Source organism: Belonocnema kinseyi, chromosome 7, assembly GCF_010883055.1.
Source record: "Belonocnema kinseyi isolate 2016_QV_RU_SX_M_011 chromosome 7, B_treatae_v1, whole genome shotgun sequence".
In the NCBI taxonomy this organism is placed as follows: Eukaryota; Metazoa; Arthropoda; class Insecta; order Hymenoptera; family Cynipidae; genus Belonocnema; species Belonocnema kinseyi.
In genome coordinates, this window is record NC_046663.1 from 45,694,632 (window position 1) to 45,721,218 (window position 26,587).

Genomic DNA, 26,587 nt, shown 5'->3' on the forward strand with positions numbered 1-26,587 from the left:
GATAATAAATTTTCTACAGAAAATACCAATTTTTCACCAAATATACATAAATTTTTAAACAAATAGTTGAAGTTTCAACTAGAAAAACTACATTTTCATTTTAAAATATAAACAGAAAAAACGGCAACTTTCTAGCAATAATATACGACAACATATAGTTATGAACATTAATAAATTTTTTAAACAATTATTTACGTAAATTTGTATTAATTATTGTCAAACTGAATAAAACGTTTTTAATTTCGGAAAAGATCCCGACTTTCTAACCTTATTTAAAGATAATACTATTAAAAACAATTATAAATTGTTTAAACTTTTTTTTTTTAACATGAATCAATGATTACCCTTCTCTAATTGAAAAGTGGACCAACAGTGCAAAAGTTTAGAAAAAACTGCAACTTTCTAGCATTAGACTAAGAGAATATTATTATGAATAATAAATTGTTTAAAATTTTATTTCTGTTAAACTCAATGGAGTATTGCCTCAATCTAACTGAAATTTTTGTTAATAAGTTTTAAATGTTCGAAAAAAGCGAGTTTCTAACTCTATTCTAAGAGAAAATTGTTACAAATAATAATAAATTTTTAAACAATTATTGTTGTTCATGTGATTTAATTATTACCTCACGAATGCAAAAGTCGAACAAAAGTCGAAAAGTTTAGAAAAAAACTGCAACTTTCTAGAATTATTCTAAGAGAATTTTATTCAATATAATAATAAATTGTTTCTGTTCAATTCAATTGATTATTGCCTGGATCTTACTGACTTTTTTTTTAAATAAGTTCAAAATTTTAGAAAAAACTGCGGCTTTCTAACTCTATATTATTGTTTTTAGCATTTTTCTCTAAGGATATTCTTAGAGAAAAATTCTAAAAACAATAATAAAGTATTCAAACAATTTATGGAAATATCTAATTATCAGTGGAAAGTAGTATTTTACGAGTTAGGAACAACTTGTTTTTAAAAAATCACAAACATCATAAGTAGCGCCAAAAACTCACAAAACCCAATTTTTAACTTACGGTGTTTTTCAACTAGATTCGAACAAGGTTGGGGGCGATATGCATATAAAAATTTAAAGAAAAAAATGTGGACAACCCTAGTATAAATATGATAGTTGAAAAATTGTATGCTGCTATTTTTACACTTTTTTTTTATATTTTTGACGCTATTTACACTATTTTTGACATTTAAAGCTGTAAAGTGAGTCCGGCCTGATTTTGTTACATTTCGGTAACAGAACTGGCAAGAATTTTTGAGCTATTCTTTAGCGATTGTTATGTAACTGTTGCAGAATGTTACAAATTTTGTCATTTGTTACACTGGCGTTCTAGATTTGCAATTATTCCATGGAAATATAAAAAATACTATTAAAAATGATGTAAAACTGTTGGATCTTGTTCAGAATCGAATATAATAAATGACAATTAAGAGAATGTTCTCTTCTGACAGGAAAATTAGCCCGGAGATCCTGCCATCCTGTTCACCAGGCATCTTCCGACAGCGGTCCTTCTCCTCGATTCCGACGTCGATGACTGTGCCGGCAACGACGACCCGGTCGGCTCAGGTCAGCGTCGCACCTGTAACAACAACACAGTGTGATCGCGTTCCTGCTCCGAGTCAGACGTCCGATCGGCTTTTTTCCCGTTCCCGAGTTCTCTCGCGGGGTTCTCGGAAGCAGAAGCACTCTCGCTTTGGTACGGCACTGGCGAACAAAATGGCGTCGGCGAGCTCCACCACGGCCGTGTGCTGGCCTAACACCAAAGATGATTACGATTTAAAAGAGGTAATCGGTGAGTATCATCCTCACACGTGAGTTCAACTTATCCCGACTGGACCTTCCCCCCAAACTTCCTCCTCCAAAATTCTCTTCTCGCGTCAACTTAATGACAGACACGCCGGTCTCTAGTTCCTCGGTCCCTGTCTGCCTCCGTGACGTTTTCGCCCCCCGAGGACATCGTCATTACATAAAATATTTTCTGATGCATAATGCTCCTCCTGCTGCAACCGCGAATTTAAGTGGCACAACAAAGTGTGACACGTGTGCGACATTCCCCAGCTTCTCAAACCGGTGCGCCAAACGTGACTAACCTCTAATCTAACCACCTCCTTTCCTATCTTCGGTCATGGCCGGTTGCACCAGATAAATTACATACTGCCATTTCATCTAAATATAAAAGCAAAAAAGTGAATTTAGCGAATTTTCCGGGACTTCTGGTGACGTCTAATGGAGGGAGGATTCTGGGAATTTTAGTCTCGGGGTGGTTCTCCGAAGTGTCAACTTCGGGAGGTGATCCTGGAGATAAAGTTCTGAGGATTTAAAAGTAGATTGTGGAAGTTTGATGACCTTTAGTCTCGCCACTGGTGGTTTTACTGATCCTGATATAGAATATGCTCTAGTTTTTTTCATGGACTTTGTTTGAGAATGAGGCCGTTTGTCAAACTAATAAAATTTCGATTTCGAGGAGAAAAATAGAAAACATGACTGATCCACATCAATTTCAATTAATAAATACGTAGCTATATTTAAAATTATAATAATGTACCATTATGTTATTCATTCTGTTCACATTAAATCTTTATAAATTTCGTATGGAAAGTCTTGACAGTCAATTTCAGAATAAAAAATGGTATATTGAAATATTCTAATTATTTGCATTCCATATTGTCATTTTTTAAAAATTTTACCTAATCTAAAATTGTTTCATTCGGAATTTTTTCAATTCAAAATCGTACTAAATATTTTTTTATTTCAAGCGCTTTCAATTCGAAATTATTATTTCAAAAAATTTTAACTTGTTATATTTAAACATGTCTGTCATAATAAACTTTTTAATGGTTTATGTTTTTAATGTTTGGAAATAATTTTTAATAACTATTAAAAATTCCAGGACAAGGCTAATAATTAATTAATTTACTTATTTTACCTAATTTCACTATTACATCTTTCAAAATTTCATATTGAAAGCCTATATACCCAGTTTTAAATTAAGCAATTTTAGATTTAAATATTCTAAATTATTTGGTTTCCATATATGGACGTTTTTCACATTGTTACCTGATCTAAAATTGGTTCTTTCTGAACTTTTTCAATTCAAAATCATTTAATATATTTTATTTCAAGCGCTTTCATTTTAAAATTATAATTTTACAAAAATTTTAAACTTATAATTTTTAAACATTTTTGTTATAATAAACTTTTTAATTGTTTATATTTTAATGTTAGGAAATAATGTTTAATAATTAATATTGCAGTGCTGACGAAAAATTGCAAGTGTTTAATTTTTAACGTTTCAAGTTCAATTTCATTAATTATATTTATCGTTGATTGTTAATATTGTATAATAATTCTATATTGATTGCCTTAATAATTCAACAATTTTAAATTCAAATTCTCCCGAATTGAATAGTTTAGAATTAAAATATTAAAAACTTCAGAACAATTTCAGTATTAAATCTTTTTAAATTACAAAAAAAATTAAATTTTAGATTTAAATATTCTAAATTGTTTCGTTTCAATATTGTCCTTTCTTCAAAATGTTATCTAATCTAAAATTGTTTCATTTGGAATTGTTTCAATTAAAAAATGTTCAAACTATTTTTTTTATATCGAGCGCTTTCAATTCGAAATTATTTCAAAAATTGTATTATTTAAATATGTTTATTATAAACGATTTTTAAACTGTTCAATTTTAAATGTTAGGAAATAATGTTTAATAATTAATATTCACCTTTAGATAAAATTTTCAGTGACTTAATTTTTATCGTTTCAAGCTAAAATTGATTATTATCTTAACAATTTCAGAAACTTGTAATATTTAAAAATTTGTGACAATCGATTTTTTAATTATTTATATTTTTAATGTTAGGAAATAATTTTTAATAATTCATATTGCCTTTTTGAATAAAATTTGAAATTATTTCATTTTTAACTCTTCAAATTTGAATTCATTTCTTGTCTTTAAAAGCCATTCTGAAATATTTGAAGTTTATATGAAGAATTTGATTGCTAATATTTTATAATAAATTTGTATCGATAGCATCAATGATTCACCAATTAAAAATTTATATTCTCCCGAATCGATAATTCTTTTAATGGTAATAACCATTTTTTCAGTTTGAAATTAAATTCAAATTCGTTTAATGTTCAATGTTTCGTAGTCGACATTTTTTCATTTCTAATTTTTCTCATCTAAAATTACTTTATTTTGAACTTTTTTTTAAATAATTAAAATTTAAAGATTTATAATTGATATTTTTAACTTTAACGACGAAAAGGACGGTGATTATATTTTTTGATATTATAAAAATTTCTATAATTAATTTTAATATTAAATTCTATTTTTTGTAGTAAAAAATTAGATTCTAGAATTCCAAAAAATTTGACTTTGAAACAGTTAATTTAGTTTTAAATTTCAAATTTTAATCGCTTGGAAATAAAAATTATTTTAATTTTAAAGTTTTCAATTATTAAATTTCGAACGCTTTTAATCAGAAATAATACAATTTCAATTTCTTTAAATTTTCAATTATTTAATTCAGACTTTTTTTTTCATTAGAAATAATACAATTTCATTTTAAAAAAGTTAATTATCCATTTTTCAAAATTCTCACATAAAATTACTCTATTTTGAACTTTTTGAAATTATTCTATTTTCCACATTTTTATCTATAATCATTCAGTTTCGGTTTTTTAAACGAAAGTTATAATTGTTTAATTTTCAACGCTACAAATTTGAATTAATTTATCATTTTAGACGTCATCCTGAAATACTTGAGATATTTATTGAAGATTTGCTAATATTGTATAGTAATTTTTAATTGATGCCCTTAATAATTCAACAATTTTGAATTGAAATTCTCCTGTTTCTTTCAATTTTTAATTTAATAATTCAATTTTAAATTTGAATATTACGAATTCTTGTTTAGTTTATATTTTAAACGTACCAAATGGTCTTTTTTTTAATTGTTTAAGATCGTGGTATATTAAATTAAAATGTCAAAATTTGAAAGAATTGACAGTTGCACAATTATTTAGGTTTCAAAAAAGTTCAATTAAACAATTTTAAATTAAATGCCTCCAGAATTAATTTAAAACAATCAAAAATTGAGACAATAATTTCTCAAATTCAACCCTTAAAAATGAAAAGATTTTAGAACGTTGTGAAACGTAAAAATTTGCGTATTTCAAGGCTGGATTTTAAGATTTTAAACTCAACTTAAAAAAAAAACAATTTCGGATTGAAAGTCTTAAAATTTGGCAGTTTCAAAAATTGGAATCTTAGCGATCATATTTTGTGCTCTTTTTTAATTTGTAATTAGTTAACGATTTTTAAAAATGAATTTAAAAAAGATAAAACTAGAACTACCTTATTTGATATCGCAGTAATTAAATAATTTATATAATTTTGATTGGTTAAAATTTCTAAGTTTTTAATGTTTCACCTTAATAACCTTTGATTTTTCAATTAAAATTGAAATGGCCTAATTTAAAAAGAATAATAAGCAATTGAAGAATTGTTGATTTTTAAGAGATTCAAAGTTACACGAAATAATTGAACAATCTTATGTTGTTTAAAGTTTTAAACCAAAAGTTGGTATTTTAAAACAAAAATTACTATAATTTAAACAATATTTAGAATATTTGATAATTTTCGATTATGTTAGTATTTTTTAGCGGAATTAGTAATTTTAGTTAAAAAAAAAAGATTTTAAAGAAGATTCACAACTTTTAACAATTTTATGTTAGCTATTTAAAACAAAAATCATTATAAACTGAACAAGATTTGTCATTTTTGAACAGTAACGGGTTATGTTAATGTTTATCACAGGAAAATGGTTATATTAAATAAAAATAATTAGATTTTAAAGTTTCATAAATTTGGAACAATTTTAGGTTACGTTCGCGTTTGACACCAAAAATTAATTTTTTAAAACAAAAATCATTATAATTTGAACAATAATAATAATAATTAGGTAATATAATTAATATAATTAGGCTAAATAATAGGTTAAGTTCATATTTTTCTTCTTCTTATTATTATTATTAATTTTATATTTTCATTTTAAAATTGCATGAGAAAAAAAAATAATCGCAGGCGTGACTCACGTGTTTGTTTTCTAGTCATAAATTTAAAAAAATATGTAAAATGTATTGTCACACACCCATTCCAAACTACAAATTTAAAATGTAAAATTTATAAATACTATTAGAACCAGTTTTTAAACATTTGAGGTTTACAGATATTCTTTCTAGTTAAAAAGATAAAAATTAACAGTTAAGGGTTTCTCAGAATGAAATCTTGATGAATACAATGTACAGCAAAAAGTAGAAAAATATTGAAAACAAAATCTATGAATTATAATTAAATATATCTGTCATCTGAAATAGTTAATAAAAATTAAATAAGTATGAGCATTAAAATACAGAGTTGCTAAATTTAAATTCGAAATTTGAAAACTTTTTAAACTTTTAATTTTTAAATACACAAATATAATCTTTTATAAATGAATAGCTTGCCCAAATATTTTAATTTCAAGTGATAAGGAAGCCCACAATAAACATGTCAGCTCAAGCACAAGTGGGTCGATTAAATTATTGTACTCCTCACCAATTCGATAGATTTCGAAAGAGTTAAATAATTCGTTCTCTTAAAATAAAATAAATAATGAGCCAAAGCAGAAAGAAATTTGTTTTTAAAATATTAACTTATATTTTTCATTCCAGATTAAGATTATTGGTCTTGAACAATTTTAAATTCGGAGCGCTAAATTTCAAGAAATTATTTAATTAAAAATTTTCTAATGTTTTATAAAAAACCCGTCTCGTTTGAAATTTGAATTGTTCAAAATTGTATCATTTTCAACTGGAAGGATTAATAGCTTAAATAATTAAATTTAAACCGTTACAAATTTATGTATTTTAGACTAAAAATGTACAAATGAGTAAAGTTATTTATAAATGAGTCAATATCAAATGCAAAGTCTTAACAGTGTTTCAGTGTTGACATTTGATTTGTTTGAATTATTTTTTGAATTATACGTACAATTTTAAATATTTTTTATTCAGAGTCTTGGATTTTAATTTTCAAAATTCAAATGTAGAATTTTATTGTTCCGCATTAGATTTGTGAATTTGGATATTCTTGTTTAAATGTGTACTTGAAAATTATGAATTCATTTTTGAGAAATCGAATTTAAAAACTTTAATGACCGGGGGAACATTTTTTTTACATCCGGAAAATGAGGCTGAGATATATCGGTTAATATTAACCTATTAAGTTTCTCATTGATTTAACATTGAAAAAAGTGATTTCTTTCATGTTTATTGGACTTATAAAATATTTTTTCGGTCACTTTTTATCACTTTTCGAAGAAAAAATTACTATAGTCACTTTTTTAAAGAAAAAGGATCTTTTAGTAACTTTAATCCATTTCATTTAAGATTTTATTTTTAAAAAAGTCTACGTTATGAGAATTTTATTCAGTATTAGACTTCACACTGTTTTTTCTATTCATCTCCTTCCCCATTTTTAAAAATAATTCCTCCTTTTTTCTTTTTGGATGTTAATTCTTCTTGGTTGAAAAGTCTGTTATATTTTTTGTTCACAAAAAATTTTTGTTTAAAAAATTTTTTTTTGTTTAAAAATTTTTTTTTTGTTTTTTTTTTTTGTTTAAAAATTATATTATTTGATTAAAAATTTAATTGTATTATTGAAAATTCAACTGTATTTAAAAAAACCCCGTCTTTTTGCTTAAAAGCTCAACGGTGTGGCTAAAAATTCAACTGATTTTGTTTGCAGTTTAATTGTTTAGAAAATAAAATTTTATTTAATAGTGGCTTAAAAGTGCAACTATTTAGTTCTAAATGCATTTTAAAAAATTCAATTAAACCAAAAAGTAAGAGTCCCGAACCAAATAATTGAATCTTTCACAAAAACAGATTTATTTTCATCCAAACAGTTGCATTTTAAAACAAAAAAAAGATTAACTTTTTATCAAAAGAGGGGAATTTTCAACCATGAAAGATTTTTCCATCAATAACGAAGAACAATTTTGAATTAAACCAAATATTTAACTGCTCAACTAAAACAGAATAATTTGAACCAAACAGTTGCAATCTTAATTTGGAAGAAATTGATTTTATACGGAAAAATGCCGATTTGCAACAAAGTACATCAATTTTCAACCAAATAGTTCAATTTTTTAACCGAATTATTGAATTTTCGAGCCGAAAATACGAATTTTCCAAAAACAGTTCGTTTTTCGTCACGAAAATGTAAATTTACAACAAAATTTAATTTACTACCGAGACAGATTAAGTTTTAACCAGGCAACTGTATTTTAACGGAAAAAGATGAAATCTATAAAGGGATCAATTATCAAATCGAAAAGATACATGTTTAGCAAAACAGTTGAATTTACAATTTAATTTTTTACTAAACAATAAAATTTTTAACAAAAAAAAAAGAACTCTGAACTAAGAAGATTAGTTTTCTGCCAAAAGACAAATTTCTAAGAAATTAAATAAATGTTCTACTAAATAGTTTGAGTATTATAAAAAGATTAGAATTTTCATATCACAATAATCATTGGAGATAATTAATTTTCAGTAAAAAAAACAACTAATTTTCTACAAAATAGTTCAATGTTGTACCAAATAGTTAAATTTTATAATAAATTGTTAAACTTTTAAGCCAAGAAGAATTTTCTATGAAACAGTTTAATTTTTAATCCCAGATTTTGAAGCTTCGACCTAAGACATGAATTTTTAACTTTCAAAAATAAAAAAATAGTTGAATTTAACCAACAACGACGAATTTGCAAAAAATTACTTGAATCGCCAACTAATAAAACAGAAATTTTTTTAATTATTATAGTTGAATTTTTAACCAAATAATTGATATTATATCAAAAAATACGGATTTTTAACATAATACATACATTGTGTACAAAACAGTTGATTTGTTAACCCGAAAATATCTAAATAAATAAATTTTTTAACCAAAAAGATCAATTTTTAACAAAATATTTGAACTTTTATTAATAAAAAAAAAAGTTTAGTCAAGAAAGAAAAAAAATTCAATCTAATTATTGGATTTTCAACAATAATAATTCAATTGTGATAAAATGAGAATATTTTCAACAAAAGTTCTATTAATTCAGTTTGCATTTAAGTGTTAAAATGAGAAAAGGGGGAAAGACTGTGAAGCTTGTGATAAATAAATAGGAATTTTCATAATTTATACACTTAAGAATAACATTTTAAATAAACAATGATGTTCATTTTTATTAATTGAAAAATGTTCACACTATTTTTGATCTGCAAAGCGAAGTGCCAGGCAGTGATGGCTGATTAAAAAAAACTTAAAATGAAAAAATAAAGGAGTAAAAAACATAATGTTTAATCTATAAGTTGCTAGAGACATTGGACATTTATATATCATTTATCTGAATGTGACGTGAAATTTGCAAGCGTGCGTCACTTTTTTTATCTGCTTCAAAAATACATGAAAAGTAAGATGACATTCTTTATTTATTGTCTGCGTGTTGTCATTCTTGCCGGTTACATATGCATATGCGACTGGCGCCTCTTATCTGAATATAGTCATAACAATAGAAAACCTTAATTTGGTGAGTTTAAATTACGCCGATTATTGTAGCTAGCTTGCCTTACTAGGAAAACACACTTGTCCTTTTTCAATTTAATAAGCCTGACCTAAAATCTCTTAACGAAGGGAAATCACCCTAAAGTAGATAATAAATTAATCATTAATATCAGCACAAATTTAAGAAAAACAAGCGATTCTAATTTGAATATAATAACACGTATCGTGGGTTAAATATTAATTATATTTAATTATTTATTTTACATTAATAATTACCTACTGTAGGGGGTCTCCTCTATCTGCAAAACCCTCATCATTTCAATTTCTTAAAATATTGAAAAAAGCAACTAGTATTACTGTTGCTACTCTATTAAAATACTAATTTATGTAAAAGAATTAATTGAATGTAAAGAATAGTTCAGACACGATACGTGTTATTAAATGAAAGTTAAAATTGATTATTTATGTGCTTATACTCATTGATTATTTACTGTAGGAAAACCTTGAATTCAAGGAATCTTTGTATTCCTGGAAAAGCCTGAAAATATTAGGAATTTTTTTCATACCTATTTGTTAAAAGGAAAAGTTGTTTTTTATTAGAAATAATTTCTTTTGTTGAAAATTGAACTCTTTTTATTGTTGTTGAAGATTGATCCTTTTTTGTTGAATATTTTAGTATCTAGTTGAAATTTCATGTAATTTGTTGAAAATTCATCTTTTTACTTAAGAATTAAATTTTTATTTGAAAATTCAACAGTTTGTTCACAATTTTTTCTTTTGCTTGACTGAAAAATCCTTTTTAGTTGAAAATTCAGCTTATGCTGAAAACTCGTCTTTTTTGTTGAATTCAACTGTTTTTGATGAAAAATTAAAAAAAAATTTGGTTTAAATATCAACGACTGCATTTTTCGTTAAAAAATTTTCTTTTATTTTATGAAAATTTAATGACATTAAAAATTCAACTCTTTGGTTGAAAATTCGTTTATTCTTTTTGCTGGAAAATAATCTGCTTGTTTGAATGTTAATCTTTTGGTTGAAGTTTCACCTTCTTGGTTTAAAATTCAACTATTCCAGTTGAAGATTCATCATTGTAGTTGAAAAGTCACATTTAAAAAAAAAAACATTCTCGCAGTTGAAAAGTCATTCATTTATTTGAAAATTCATGAGTTTGGATGAAAATTCCTTTTTTTTAACTAAAAAATGAATTATTCCGTTTTTGATTGAAACTTGTTATTTTTTAGTTAAAAATTCAGCTGTTTGGTTTGAAAAATGGTATTTTTTAATTAAAAATTCAACTATTTCGTTGAAAATTTATGTATTTTGTTGAAATATCATCTTTTCGGTAGAAACTTAATATGCTTTTCTAAACATTATTTTTTTTTAATAAAAATTTAACTATTCCATTTTTGGTGGAGATAAAATAAAAATTTAAATTGTTATTCAAAATTCATGTTCTTTGTAGACAAATTCAAGAAATGATTAATTATGTTTTTAGTATTATAAATTATTTAACTAATCGATGATGCCAATATATTTAAGAATATCTTCTAATATAATTTGTTAAAGCTTTCTAAATTAATTATATTTACTATTTTTTATACCTGGAATTGTCGGTGATTTCTTTCATTAACTGAGTAGACCTTTTTTAACAAGTAAGGCTGACCCAAAATGTGTCAAATATTTGGAAACCCGCATCTTTTTACTTTTTAAATATATTGTATTGAATTAAATTCTACAATAATATAATTTAAAGGTGTTGGAGCGACTGCCGTAGTGCACGCCGCATTTTGTATCCCTCGTCAAGAAAAATGTGCAATAAAACGAATCAACCTGGAAAAATGGAATACCAGTATGGACGAGTTACTGGTGAGTTCGCTCTACTATTAAATGAATAAAAGTTTCTCTAATTTATAATTCTAATTTAATTTTTAATAAAATTGGTAAACAGTACAAAAAGAATTAGGAAAATGTATAGAAAATAAATTTGTTTGCGATATACTAGATAAATTTAAAAAAATCCATTATTTTCGTGAAAAAAGACATGATAAAAATTATTGTTAGCATAATTTTTAAAGTTGATTGCAGGAAATTATATTTAGAAACATTTTAATTAATAAAAGTAAAAGTAAATAGTGTAGCCAGCGAAAATCGAACACATAACAATTCGGCTAATTAAAGTCAATTTTCTCGAAAATGGCGAAAAATTGCCTTGGCGAATCAATACTCAGATATTGAGCTTTCGCTACAAAAATTATGAATCAAAACTAAAATTAACAGTTACTTTATGTAGTCCTGAAGCAATGCATGGTGACTTACAATTTTGTTTAGACGTTTTAGGATTTTTATTTCCTTTAATTGCTAGAATTTCTACAAATCATAAAACTTCTGAATTTTAATTTAAACTGATTTAAAAAAAAAATCAGTTTCGAAGAATTATAAATAATGTCTAAAAGGAATTCGGAAGATTTTAAGATAATTTTTCCAATTTCGCAGGATTTTAAAAAAGTTTAAAGGAAACTTTTTAATATTTTAAAAAATATTTGGAAGGTTTTGAATTTTTGAAAAGATTCGAATCTAATTAATATTTTGATACGATTTCAAGAAATTTAGAACAAAATCTAGATTTTTCAGATTTTGGTTAAATAAGCTTTTCACGTTTTTTGAAAGGTTTCAAGAACTTTTTTTTTTAAGATTCCTGTATGCGAAGAAAAAAATTTCAAAGGATTTAAAATTATTTCCTAACATTTCGAACATTTTTAATCGAAATGTTTTAATTTAGCTTTACTACAACGTTTTAGAAAAGATTCGAATAATTTTTCAAAAATAATTTAAAACAAAAAGGTGGTTTTTTAAAAGGTTTCAAGAGAATATACAAATTTTCTTAATGTTCCTAGTGAACTTTAAAAAATGTTTTTTGATTTTGAAAAATTAGTTTACAGATAATATTTAAAAAGATTTTCAAAATGATCGAAAAGGACCCTGAATGATTTTAGAGCAACTTTTTTAATTTTTCTAATTTTTTTTAAATGTCGGGAAAAAATCGAATTATTTTGAAAGATATTTAGAGGGTTTAAAGAAGTTTTAGAAGTAATTTAAATCTTAAGAACATTAAAAAAAATCTTTGTTTTTTTAAAAGTATTTTTAAAGTTTTCCATAATCCAAATTTTTTCTGAGGATTCCTTAAAAATGTATGGTTTTTTATTTTGCATAATTTTAGTAGAATAATTAAAAACATTTCACAAGATTTCCAATTTTAGAAACATTCGAAAATAATTAAAATCCTGAAAATATTTCAAAACATTAACAACAAAATTTTAATTTATGATGATTTGAAAAGAACTTCTTACGAAGCATTTTAAAAATATTCAAAAATTTTAAGAGAATACAACAATTTTCTGAATATACCTGGAAAAACTTTAAATGTTCTTTTTTATTTTGAAGGATTTTTCAGAATTTTAGGAAATATTCAAGTCAGTTGAAAACATATTTAGGAATCTTCAGTATTAGAAAACTTATCAACTTCTAAAAGTCCTAAAATACATTTAAACTAATTTGAATTTTTCCTGAGATTTGGTAAAATCATGTAAAATAAAAATATATTCGAATTTTCTGGATTCTTTCACATAGGATTTAAAATGCCTGAAATTTCGTTTAAGTTTGAAATAATAAATGATAAAATGGAGTTAAATTTTAAGGAAGCGAAAATAATTAAATAACGGTGAAAATACAATAATTTAAAATAAACAATTAGAAAGGTAAATACATTTTTTAAATTTCTAATTTCAATACAGAAAGAAATCCAGGCGATGTCTTCCTGCAATCACGAAAATGTCGTCACATACTACACGTCCTTTGTGGTCAAAGAAGAACTATGGCTCGTTCTTCGGCTCCTCGAAGGTGGATCTTTACTCGACATCATAAAGCATAAAACGAGAACGACGAATTGTAAACATGGTGTCTTCGATGAAGCTACGATAGCCACTGTACTTCGAGAAGTACTCAAAGGTCTTGAGTATTTCCACAGTAATGGACAAATTCACAGGTACTTACTTTGAATTGAATTTAAATTCGAGAAGGGAGATTTAGAGAATTGAAAAAATTATATTTTTCGGACATATTTCCTCTTTTTTCCAAGAAACTTTTCCTTTCTCTCGGTTTTCGCATAAATGTGAGCTGAATTAATAGAACCCAACACAAAAAAAAAACTATTTCTGGTCAAAACAGCCTGTTTGGTTGAAAACGTAATTATTTTGTTGAAAATTCAAGTAATATATGTTAATAAGTCATGTTTTTTGATCAATAATTCAACTGTTTTGTTAAACTTCTCTTTTTTGGATAAATCTTTTTCGGTTGAAAATCCATCTTTTATGGTTGCAATTTAATTATTTTTATTTGAAAAGTCTACTATTATATTTTGGGTACAGAATTAATCTCTTTTGGTTAAAACTTCTGCTGTTTGGTTGAAAATTTAATTATTTTCTTAGAGTTATATTGTTATATTTTTTTTATTTATAATAAATTCTTTTTGTGCTAAAAGTCTAAAATTATATTTTGGGATCAGAATTAATCTCTTTTCGTTAAAAATTCTACTATTTGGTAGAAATTTTTATTAGTTTGTTGAATATTCAACTATTTTCTTCAAAGTTTAAAAATTGTAATTTTTCTGTCACTATAATTCTTTTCTGTTAATATAAAAATTTGGAGAATTAATTAAATAGGAAAAAAATAATAATACCAAAATTGATTTCCTTTGTCCTGATTTTAAACATTATATTTTATCGTTTTATTATTTTGTCTAAATCATAAAAGCATCATGACCGTGCATTTTTTAAGACCGGGGAGAACAGGAAAATTTGTTTTTTGACGGGAAATTGTTATCTTTTTCAATTATAATTTCATTCTTTTTACAATGCGTAATTTGAAAATATTTCACTATAAAGATTCTCCATTTTAGATGTTAATTTTTAAGCTTACATTTTTTATTTAAACAATTTTGAGATTCAGTTTTAAAGTCTTGAACAAAAAAAATTAGAAGCGTTTGAAATTGTAAATTGTTGATAAAGACGTTTTATTTGAACAACTGCAAATATAAATTAATGAAAGATTTTTAAAAAAGAATCCTTTAAAATAGAAAGCCATAAATCGTCACAATTTTAATTGTTATATTTAAAAAAACGTAATTTGTAAGTAAAATTGTTGAGATTTGATGTATAAGTAACAGTTGGAGAAAAAATAGAAAAAATCTAGTAATTTCTAGAGGTATTTAGAAGTTTTGAAAAGATTAAAAATTAATTTAAAATTATAAATTAGTTCCTAAGGAAATTGAAAATAATTTCTTATTGACCAAAAATTATTTCAAGAGAATATGAATTTAAAAATATGTAACAACACTGAAAACATAGTCAAAGAAGAATCTGGAAGATTTTAAGGAATTTTTTTAAATTTTTGCAGGAATTAAAAGAATGCAGTAAAAATTCGAATGATTTAAAAACATGTTTAGAAGTTTTGAAAAATTTATAAATAATTAAAAATTTGTTTAAATGTAATACAACATGTAGATTTTGCAAAATCCTGAAATATAATTTTGTACTCTTTAAGGATTTTAAAAGTATTTAAAATTAAAATAATTTAAATTTTGTAAGTTCTAATTACAAAATTTTTGAATTAAATTACTTGAAATGGAAAAGTTTTTAGCTCTAGGGTATGAATTATTTAATTTCATCGACTGTGTAAAATGTTTGCAAATCTGTAAGTGTAAAAGACCGCGAACTTAATATAAAAGAAAATTCATGATGATTAAAAATTTAGTCGTAAAGTTTCAAAGAAAAAAAAATGTCCCCATTATTTCTTTGGAGACACTCGTTATATATTTTTAATCTAGAAAATTGTAGTTTACACATTGCTGGAAAGTACGCCAAGCATTAAAAAAAAGAAACAACTCTCTCTAATTATTTATTTATAAAATATGATTTCATTCAATTAAATTTATGGATTCATTAATTTTAATTATTTGTACCAACTGCGCGCATGCTCGAAAATATTGACCAAGCTAAAAAATGCGTTTCTACCCGTATTTAGGATAGAGGAAAACAAACAAATTCGACTATCTGACTTGGAAGTTCAACTATTTGGTTGAAAATGAAACTGTTTTTGGTTGAAGTTTAATCTTTTTTGTTTCAAAATTTGACTTTTTGTTCGAAAATTCATCGCCGTAGGTTGAAAATTCGTCTATTTTGCTTGAAAGTTTAACGATTTGGTTGGAAGTCAACTTTTTTTTAAAAGGCGTAATAATAATAAATTGATGATTGCCTGAGACAAAAATGAGTTTTCTTATTTTTTTATAATAATAATAATAATATACTTTAGTTGAGGCGTCAACTATTTTGTTAAAAAATGCGTCTTTTTTGGTTAAATTTAAAGATTTTTTATTTAAAATAAAAAAGATTTGTTTTTTGAAATTTAAACTATTATATTTATATTTCAGTATTTATCTTTTTTGGTTGAAATTTTTATTATTTTGTTGAAAATTCAACTTTTTTTAATAGAAAATTATTTGTCTTAATTTATGTTTGTTTTGTGTGTGTAGAAAGTTGATCTTAACGATTGGAAATTTATCTTTTTAGTTAAATATATAACAGTTTAGTAAAAAATTAATCTATTTGTTTGAAAAGTAACATTTTTGTTGAAAATTTCTAATTTCGAGTTGAAAATTAAACTGTTTTTTTTTTTTTTAATTTATGTATTATGTTAAACATTAATCTGCTTTATTTGTGGTTTCAACTATTTTGTTCAGAATTCGTCGTCTCTGGTCGAATTTAACTGTTGAAAATTAATGTTTTTAACTGAAAATTCTACTGTTTGAATTGTTGAAAATTGAGCTATTTGTTTGAAAATGGAATTATTTTTGTTTAAATTTTAATATATTTGTTTCAAAATTCGACTATTTGGTTGAAGATTCATCTTTGAAAGTTGCAAATCCGTCTTTTTTACTTGAAAGTTCAACGGTTTGGTTGGAAATCAACTTTTTTTAAAGGCGTTATAATAACAAAATGATGATTGTCTGAGACGAAAATTATCTGCCTCATTTTTTTATAACAATAATAATAATATACTTTAGTTGAGGATTAAACTATTTTGTTTAAAAAGTCGTTTCTTTTGGTTGAATTTAACTGTTTTTGATTAAAATAACAATGTTTTTTTATTGAAATGTAAACTATTATATTTATATTTCAGTATTCATATTCTTTGGTTGAATGTTCTACTATTTGGTGGAAATTTTAATTATTTTGTTGAAAATTCAACTATTTTGTTAATAAGTAATCTTTTTTGGTCGAAAATTCAACTGTTTTTAATAGAAAATTCATCCTTTTGGATTGAAAATTCATCTAGTTTGGTAGAAAAGTCTTTTTTGTTTGTTGAAAATTAACTTTTTTTTGTCGGAAATTCATCTCTTTGGTATAAAATGTAAATTGTTTTTTAATTTATGTTTTTTTGTAGAAAATTGACCTTAATGATTGAAAATTTATCTTTTTAGTCGAATATTTAACAGTTTCGTAAAAAATGAATCTATTTGTTTGAAAATTTCTAATCTCGAGTTGAAAATTAAACTGTTTTTTTATTAATTTATGTATTATGTTGAACATTAATCTGCTTTATTTGGGGTTTAACCCTTAAACGGCCAAAACGCCAATACCGGTACACTGCTTTTCAACGGCCAATAATTAAGACTATTCGACACTAGAAAAAATTGAGACACATATTTTTATTGCTTAAGATCTCCTCTTTCCGACGGTGCCAATGAAATATCTCAAAAAATTGATTTATTATCCCAAAATGCAGTTTAAACAAAAAAAACGTGATTTTTCGTGCCTATTTTTTTTTGTGAACCATTTTCCAAAGGTTTTCGAGTCTGTAATTAACCTGTAATCTCACTAACTGGTGGAATAAATGTCTAAACTTTGAGAATCCATGGTTCAAAGATCGATTTTTCGTTTTAGCATTTTCAAAATGGCGTCTTAATGGCAAAATTTGTGTGAAAACATTCATGAATTTTTTTACAATAAACGATGCGCTTTTCGGAAAAATCATCAAGAATAAAAAGTTCTTGTAATCAGCCAAGGAATACGCCTGAATTTTTTGAAGCGTTTTGAGCAAAATTTTGGATTTTGTATATGAACAATTTTTGCATATTCCTCGGCTGATTACAAGAACTTTTTATTCTCGACAAATTTTCCGAAAAGCGCATAGTTTTTCAATAAAAAATTTCTAACGACTCCGCATTATGTAATAATGAACAATGTCGCCAGAGGACTACTAGATTTTGCATAAAAAGTTCTTGTAATCAGCCGAGAAATACGCCTGAATTTTTCCGGAGCGTTTTGAGCAAAATTTTGAATTTTGTCTGGGAAATTCCGATCCCGAATTCTCGTCATCTGATGAATCATCTCCATCAGAGCCAGAGTAATCTGGATTAGGTATGATGATACGTTCATCATTTTCATCGGAATCCCATTCCGATTCGGAGTTAGTTGCAATTTTTGAGGCTTTACGCTTTGGCATTTTTTTTTTACTGGATGTACTCGAAAATTCCCAGGATGACAATGCGGTGAAGCGTTATTGTCAAGAGTGCAAGAAAGGTTACGGAGTCGTTGGAAATTTTTTATTGAAAAACTATGCGCTTTTCGGAAAATTTATCGAGAATAAAAAGTTCTTGTAATCAGCCGAGGAATACGCCTGAATTTTTCCGGAGCGTTTTGAGCAAAATTTTGAATTTTGCAAAAATTGTTCATATGCAAAATCCAAAATTTTGCTCAAAACGCTTCGAAAAATTTCAGGCGTATTCCTTGGCTGATTACAAGAATTTTTTATTCTTGATGATTTTTCCGAAAAGCGCATCGTTTATTGTAAAAAAAAATTCACGAATGTTTTCACGAAAATTTTGCCATTAAGACGCCATTTTGAAAATACTAAAACGAAAAATCGATCTTTGAACCATGGATTCTCAAAGTTTAGACATTTATTCCACCGGTTAGTGAGATTCCAGGTTAATTACAGACTCGAAAACCTTTGGAAAATGGTTCACAAAAAAAAAATAGGCACGAAAAATCACGTTTTTTTTTGTTTAAACTGCATTTTGGGATAATAAATCAATTTTTTGAGATATTTCATTGGCACCGTCGGAAAGGGGAGATCTTAAGCAATAAAAATATATGTGTCTCAATTTTTTCTAGTGTCGAATAGTCTTAGTTATTGGCCGTTGAAAAGCAGTGTACCGATAGTGGCGTTTTGGCCGTTTAAGGGTTAAACTATTTTGTTAAGAATTGGTTGTCTTTGGTCGAATTTAACTGTTTTTATTTAGAATTATTAATCTCTTTCGGTTAAAGATTTATCTCCTTATTTTAAATTTTAACTTTTTTGAACATTCTTTTTTTATTTTGAAAATTAATGTTTCTAACTGAAAATGTTACTGTTTGAATTGTTGAAAATTTATCTTTTTGGTTGCAAATGGAACTACTTTTGGTTGAATTTTAATATTTTTGTTTTAAAATTCTACTATTTGGTTGAAGATTAATCTTTGAAGGTTGCAAATTCGTCTATTTTGCTTGAAAGTTCGACGATTTCGTTGGGAAGTCATTTTTTTCTTGGAAAGATTTCAAGATTCAACTATTTTGTTCAAAACTTCGTCGTTTTTCGTTTGGTTTAACTGTATTTGATTTAAAATAACAATGTTTATTTATTAAAATATAATTTAATATATTTATGTTATAGTATATATATTTTTTGCTGAGAAATTCAATTATTTGTTCAAAAATAATATTTTTGGCAGAAGATTAATCTTTTTTGGTTTTGAAAATTTAATTATTTTCAAAAATTTTGTTATTTAAATAAGATTTTCTAACTGAAAATTTAAATCTTCTAATTTTTGAAAATTCCTCTTTTGATTTAAAATAAAATTTTTTGTTTGTTAGTCAAAATATCAATTATTACATTTTTCTTATTCAACTTCTTTGGTTGAAAATGCAAGCACTTGGTTAAAAATAAAATTTTCTAACTGAAAATTCAGTTTGAAGTGTTGAAATTTTTTTTTTTTTTTGAATTAAACTATTTTTGATTTATGATAAAAATCTTTTTTTGTTGAAATGACAATTATTACATTGTTGAAATATCATTTGTTACATTGTTAAAAATGCATCTGTTTTTGTAAAATTTCATCTTTTCAGGGTTATAAAAGTCAACGGTTTTCTAAAACATAACTTTTCAGTTCGAAAACATAACTCTTCTGGTAAAAATTAAACGATTTTGCAGGGTGGCTGCTGGACCGGGAAACCTGGAAAACCGGGTAATGACCGGGAATTTTATGGGACCGCAGAAAACTGGGAAATGCCAGTGAATTTATTTTTTAACGGGAATTTTACAAAATTTTTAGAATTAAAATTTTGTCCAACTTTGATTTCAGCCTTTTTTAAAGAATTTCCTAAATTGTGATTTTTATAAATTATTATATCATTTAGTTTAGAATGCTTAATTCGAAAATCTTGCAGTTTACAAATTTTCCATTTTAGATTTTTAATTTTTAAGTGTATTATTTTAATTAAAGAATTTTAAAATGCATTTTTAAAGGTTAAAAAAATAAAAATTAGAAGTTTTTAGGATCGAAGATTTTTTATAAAAAAAAAATCAGGGTGGCCGCCGGACCGGGAAACCGGGAATTTTACGAATTTTCAGAAGAAAAATCTTCCCAAGCTCGATTTTAACAGTTTTTAAAATAATCAAAGTGCAATTTTGAGCATATAGAGAATTAAAGATTAAAAGCATTTGAAGTTGAAAATTGTTGATAAAAAACGATTTTATTTGATCAACTGTAAATATAAATAAATTATTTTAAAAATGGATCTGTACTCTAAGCATAGAAATCTGAACAATAATTGATTTGAACAAACAATTCTAGATCCGTTTAAAAATTTAAGAATTTCCAGATTGTAACTGTTTCAATCCGAAGGTCATAATAAGACTTGAAATTAATATATCATTTATTCCGATAATTTTATTTTTAAATAAAAATTTTCATGATTTATCAATAATATATTTTTAATTCAGAGTTTCAGGTATTCCTTTATACTATTTTTTATATTAAATTAAATAAATAAATTTATTAATATATTATTTCTATTAATTTTTTCAGCTATTAAAAATGTAAACGTGCATTTTACTATTTTCAACTTAAAAATAAATCCATAATATAGTCATAATGAAAGGTTTTTATTAAATTTAAAATATTGTGAGTCTAAATTATTTAATTTGTATGCCATTTAATTTGAAATTTCTTAATGTAGAAAAAGAATAAGTATTTAATATTTAGCAATATTTCACTGTTCATTCAAGACGAGTAAATTGAAACCAAATATTTAAAACAAAACAATTTGAAACTGATTTGTTGTTTTACATAGAAAGCTTTGAATCTTTAGATTTTCGAAGAACTTTTAATCTTTTAGCGTTACAATTTTAATGATTCTATTCTAAAAGTGTTAAATTTATGAGTGAAATTGTTCAATTTTTACGCATAAATAACAATTGAACACTTTTTATTTGTAGAAAAAATTTGAGTAATTTCAAGAGATGTAGAAGTTTTGAAAAAATTCAAAGTCAATTAAAAACTTGAAATTATTTCAAGTAATTTAAACGAAGTGTGGTAACATTTTTTCAGAACTTCTAAATATATTTTAAAATTAATCGAAATTTTCCTACAATTTTTGAAAATCCAGCAAATTAAATAAAATCCTTAAAATCTTCCAGGTTCTTCTTTGATCTTTTTTTAAATCTCTTAAAATCTTCTGAAACTGTCTGTAACAATAATGTTTCAAAGTGAAAAATCATTTTCAATTTTCCTAAAAATCTTAATAAAAATTTTTCTTCTTTTGTAATCTTTCACAATTCTTAAAAAAATTATAAATTTTTTGTTTGAAATCTGTAAAAGTCTATATTTTATTTTAAATTCGGATATAAGTATTTCAAATTATTTGAAGTTATAAATTTAATTCGAATCTTTTTAAAACCTCTAAATATCTCTTAATATTACTTTAATATGTTTACAAATAATAAATGTTCTATTGTTATTTATAAATTGAAATTTAATTTTTTTTAATTTTCAGGATTTTCTAAAAGTTATAGAAAAAATTCAATTCATTTTGAAACATATTTAAAAGTTCTGACAAAAAATTCAAAAATAATTTTGAACTTGGAAAATTTTAAAACCACTTATAGATTTTTCAAGATTTTGAAATAAAATTTTTAAGCTTTTATAGGATGCCTAGATTATTTAAAATAAAAATAATTTGACTTATAATTTAAGAACTGTTAAGTTTAAAAAATTATTTTCAAATTTTTAATGTGCCCAGCTTAAAATTACTTAAAATTTAAATTTCATTGGCCGTAAAAAATGTTTGCGAGCCGGGAAATGACCGGGAATTTTTTTCTTCGATTAAAACGGCCACCCTGATTTTGTTGAAAAATAAATATATTTCAATTTAAAATCTTAGAAATTTTAAGAATTTCATATTTAAATCAGTATGGTGCCTAAATTAATTTGATTCAAAGTGATGTATTCTTTTATTTTCGTAAAAAAAGCATTCTACTTCCGCTTTTTTCAGTTAATTTTAGGCTCTGAAGTCTGGTTTCAATTTAATATTTGATTTTCAGGGATATAAAAGCTGGTAACATTTTGCTTGGCGAGGACGGGACAGTGCAAATTGCGGACTTTGGTGTGAGTGCCTGGCTGGCGACAGGCAGAGATCTCAGTCGACAGAAAGTGCGACACACCTTCGTAGGAACTCCTTGTTGGATGGCACCTGAGGTCATGGAGCAGGTGAGAGAGGAAAGTTACACTCCAATTTCTTAGCCTGTGAATTTTGTGACCTTTTTCATTTGAAATTGAGTCGTCGCTTAGGCCAAAAGAACAACCCTTCGCTCTCACTGCTAAGAAATTTATCTGAGATATTTACTTTCTGTCGGTGGTGTAGTCCTAAAAGAAAAATTGGCCTGACGGTGCTTTTCATATGACATAAAAGTGGCCGGGAAATTTATGAGACAAGGAAAAACCGGGAAATGAGAGTGAATTTATTTTTTGACAGAGAATTTTACCAAATTTTTAAATAGAAAATCTGTCCAACTTTGATTTCAACCATTCTTTAAATAATTAGTTAAATTGTGATCTTTTTCAATCATGTTATCATTCAGATTAGAATGGGTAATTCGAAAATATTTCAGTTTAAAGATTTTCCATTATATATTTTTAATTTTTTTAAAAGACTTATACAATTAAAAATTAGAAAATTTTTGATAAAAAACATTTCTAATTGATCAACAGTGAATATAAATTAATTCATAATGTTTAAAATTAAATTTGTCTTTAAAAATGAAAAAGTCTTATTAGTTAAACAAATGTAAAACGTCGATTGAAACATTATAAACTTTTTTCAATTTTGAAATAATTTTAAAATAATATATTTAGAATCAAAGGTTTTTATTTTTCAAATATAATTTCAGTCTAAAATATTCCATTTTAAGCCATTTAATTTGAAATTTCTCAAGAAAAAGAACAATTAACTAATGTTTAGAAATATCTGACTCTTCAATTAAAATCAGTAATTATAAATAAAATATTCAAAACTAAATTTTAAAATTTACAATTTCAATTGTTTTATTTAAAAAACTTTAATTTTTCATTGAAGTTGTTGGATTTCAATATACAAAATAACAACTGAACACCTGTTATTCTTAGAAAAAATCAGAAAGTTTAAGAGATTTTTTGAATTTTTGAACAAATTTAAAATTAATTTCAAATTTTAAATGGTTTAAAATAATTTAAACCAAGTGTCTACGTGTACTGATAAGATATGGCTATTTGTATTAAAATTTCGATGGAAATTGTGCACCGCCTAATTTGAAATCAAATGTAGATTTTGGGATTTTAAAGATATTTTTGAATTTTGAGGGATTTAAAAAAAAATTGAAGGAAAAAGTATTAATTATTTTAGAAGATGTTTAGAAGTTCTGGAAAAATTTTAAAAATAATTTAAAATTTCAAAGAATGTCCAACAACATTTCCATTTTCTAAGATTTAGAAATACAATTTTGAATTCTGAAATTTGTGTTCAGTTAAAAAATATATATAATCGCCTAGAATTGCTTAAAATGATATAATTTTGAAAAAAGTTAACGCATTGATGGATTCTTCAATTTTGAGCATTGAAAAATGATAACTTGGATTTATATTTTTGGAAACGAATGTATTTAATTTAAAATTTAAAAAAAATTAATTTTAAATTAATTAATTTTAAATTTTTCACTTTGAGTGCTTTAATTTGCAGCTCAGTTTTTATCATTTCAAATGGAAAACATGTTGGCATCAGAGTGTAATTTTTTAAATTTCATTCACCGTGGGTAATATTTTTGGACCTGGAAAAACCCGGGAAATGACAGGAGATTTTTTTCTTTGATTAAAACGGCCACCCTGAAGTTCTTTTTTTTGAAAATGCTTATATTATTATATTTTTGGTTCGAAAGTCATCTTTTTTAATTGAAAGCTCAACTTTTCGGTTGAAAATTTATGTATTTTGTTGAAAATTCGTCTTTTTTTGTTGAAAATTTTACCTTTTCGGTTACAAATGAAACTGTTTGGTTGAAACATCAACTGTTATATGAATTGTTGTAAATTCACCTTTTTTGGGTTGAAAAGTCGATTATTAAAGTTGATCTACTTTGTAAAAAAATTCAAATATTTGCTTTTAAATTAACTTTTATGTTAAAAAATTCGACTGTTTTATTAAAAATTCATCTTTTTGACTTGAAAATTCAACAATTTAGTCGAAAATTAAACTATTTGGTTGAAAGTTTAACTATTTTGATAAAAATGTGTTTCATGTTGATTTGAAAATAAGATTTTTATACTGAAAATTAAACTATTTCATTTTTGGTTGAAAATTTAACTTTTTTGTTGAAAATTAGTCTTTCTTGATTGAAAATTGATCCTTTTTGATTAAAAATGCAATTGCATGGTTGAAACGTCAACTTTCTCATGCTTACATGCTTTGTAAGAAAAATTCAACTAAAAAATTCTACCGCTTTGTTGTAAATTCATCTTTTTGGCTCGAAAATTCAACAATTTACTAGATAATTAAACTATGTGATTGAAAATCATATTTTTTGATGGAAAATTTACCATTTTTGCAGATAATTCGTCTTTTTGGTTTAAAAATTAAAGAATTTGTGGAAAATTCATGTATTTTGTTCCAAATTCGTCTTTTTTGGTAGAGCATTAATCTTCTCGGTCGAAAATTGTGTATCCTTTTTATTAAAAAATATTACATGTTACATATTGAACTTTGAATTATTTTGTAAACAAATTAAGTTTTTTTATTAAGGTTTCACAATTATTGTTCAAAATTCAACTCTTTGATTTAAAATAAATCCTTATGTTAAAAATGCTACTGTTTTGTAAAAAATCAATCTTTTTGGCTTAAAAATTTAACAATTTGATAAGAAATTAAATTTTTTGGATTGAAAATTTAATTTTTTTTGGCTGAAAAATCGTATTCTTAGGTTGCAAATTCAACTTTTTTGTAGATAAGTCGCATTTTTCAATTTAAAATAAAATAATTTTGTTGAAAATTCATGTATTTTGTCTAAAACTTGTCTTTTTTGGTAGAGCATTAATGTTCTTGGTTAAAAATTCATTTTTTTTATTGATAATTTAAAAGTTCGAAAATCCATTTAAAAGACATTTTTATCCGAAATTTTAACTATTCCCTTTTTGGGGTATATTGTATAAGTAAACAAATTCAACTGTTTGATAGAAAATTTATGTATTTTGTTGAAAAATCGTCTTTTTCAGTAGAAAATTAATCTTGCTTTGCTGAAAATTCATCTTTTTGGATAGAAAATTATTATTATTTGTCAAAAGGTCAACTTTTTGGTTGATAATTGAAGTACCTTGTTTAAAAGTAATCTTCTCCGATTAAAAATCCACTGTTTTCGAAAAGATTCGACTTTTTAGCCTAAAAACTATATTTTTTTGTTGAAAATGTATCTTTCTTGGTTGAAAATAATTTTTTTTTTAAATTCTACTTTTTTCCAAAAAAAATTGCCCTTTGATCATGAAAATTCAAATATTTTATTGAATTTTAATCTTTTGTGTTTGAAAGTTTTATCATTTGCTTGAAAATGCATCTTTATGTGCTGAAAATTTAACTATTTGGATAGAAATTTAACTAATTTGTTAAAAATCTAATTATTTTTGGAAAATTTAACTATTTTATTAAAGTCATCAATTGTAGTCGAAAATTCAACTAGGTTGTCAAAAATTCACTCTTTTGAATTGAAAATTCATCTTTAATGGAAGAAAATTCACCCTTCTTGTTTAAAAAATTACATTAGTTGGTTGGAAATTAACTTTTTTGTTAAAAATTCAACTTTCTTTACAAAAATTCGTTTTTTTTTTGTCTTGAATATGTTAAATTATTTTTTTTTTAAATGAATTTTTAACAAAGAACATTAATACTCTACAAAAAAAAAATTTGACAAAATACATGAATTTTCAACAAAATTATTTAATTTTAAATTGAAAAAGGCGACTTATCTGCAAGAAAGTTGAATTTTCAACCTAAGAATACGATTTTTCAGCCAAAAAATTAAATTTTAAATCCAATAATTTAATTTTCCAACATATTAAATATATGTTATGAAATTGTAACTAAACATGGAATAGTTTTTGAAAGGTCGACTCTTTTTCTGGAATATTCATGTATTTCATTTTGAATGCAACTCTTTAGTTAAAGATAAATTTTATATTTTTGAAAATTTAACTATCTTGTTCAAAATGAAGTATAGTTCGGCTTGAAATCTTAGAAATTTAAAATGTTTCATATTGGATTCAATATTTTATCTACATTAATTTTATTTAAAAGAATTTATAAACATAAAA

At 24.7% G+C, this 26,587-nt stretch overlaps 1 protein-coding gene across 3 annotated transcripts in view; it reads left to right on the forward strand.

Moving 5' to 3' along the window:
* Nucleotides 1-26,587, forward strand: part of LOC117176992 (serine/threonine-protein kinase OSR1) — an 86,991-nt gene that overhangs the window by 40,047 nt on the left and 20,357 nt on the right. For 2 of the 3 annotated variants that reach the window (XM_033367432.1, XM_033367434.1), the window contains exons 3-6: nucleotides 1,454-1,794; nucleotides 11,363-11,475; nucleotides 13,401-13,651; nucleotides 22,306-22,480. In XM_033367432.1, the coding sequence (XP_033223323.1) occupies nucleotides 1,454-1,794; nucleotides 11,363-11,475; nucleotides 13,401-13,651; nucleotides 22,306-22,480 (880 nt within the window). The remainder of the gene's footprint in view (nucleotides 1-1,453; nucleotides 1,795-11,362; nucleotides 11,476-13,400; nucleotides 13,652-22,305; nucleotides 22,481-26,587) is intronic. The other variant, XM_033367433.1, reaches the window with a different exon arrangement.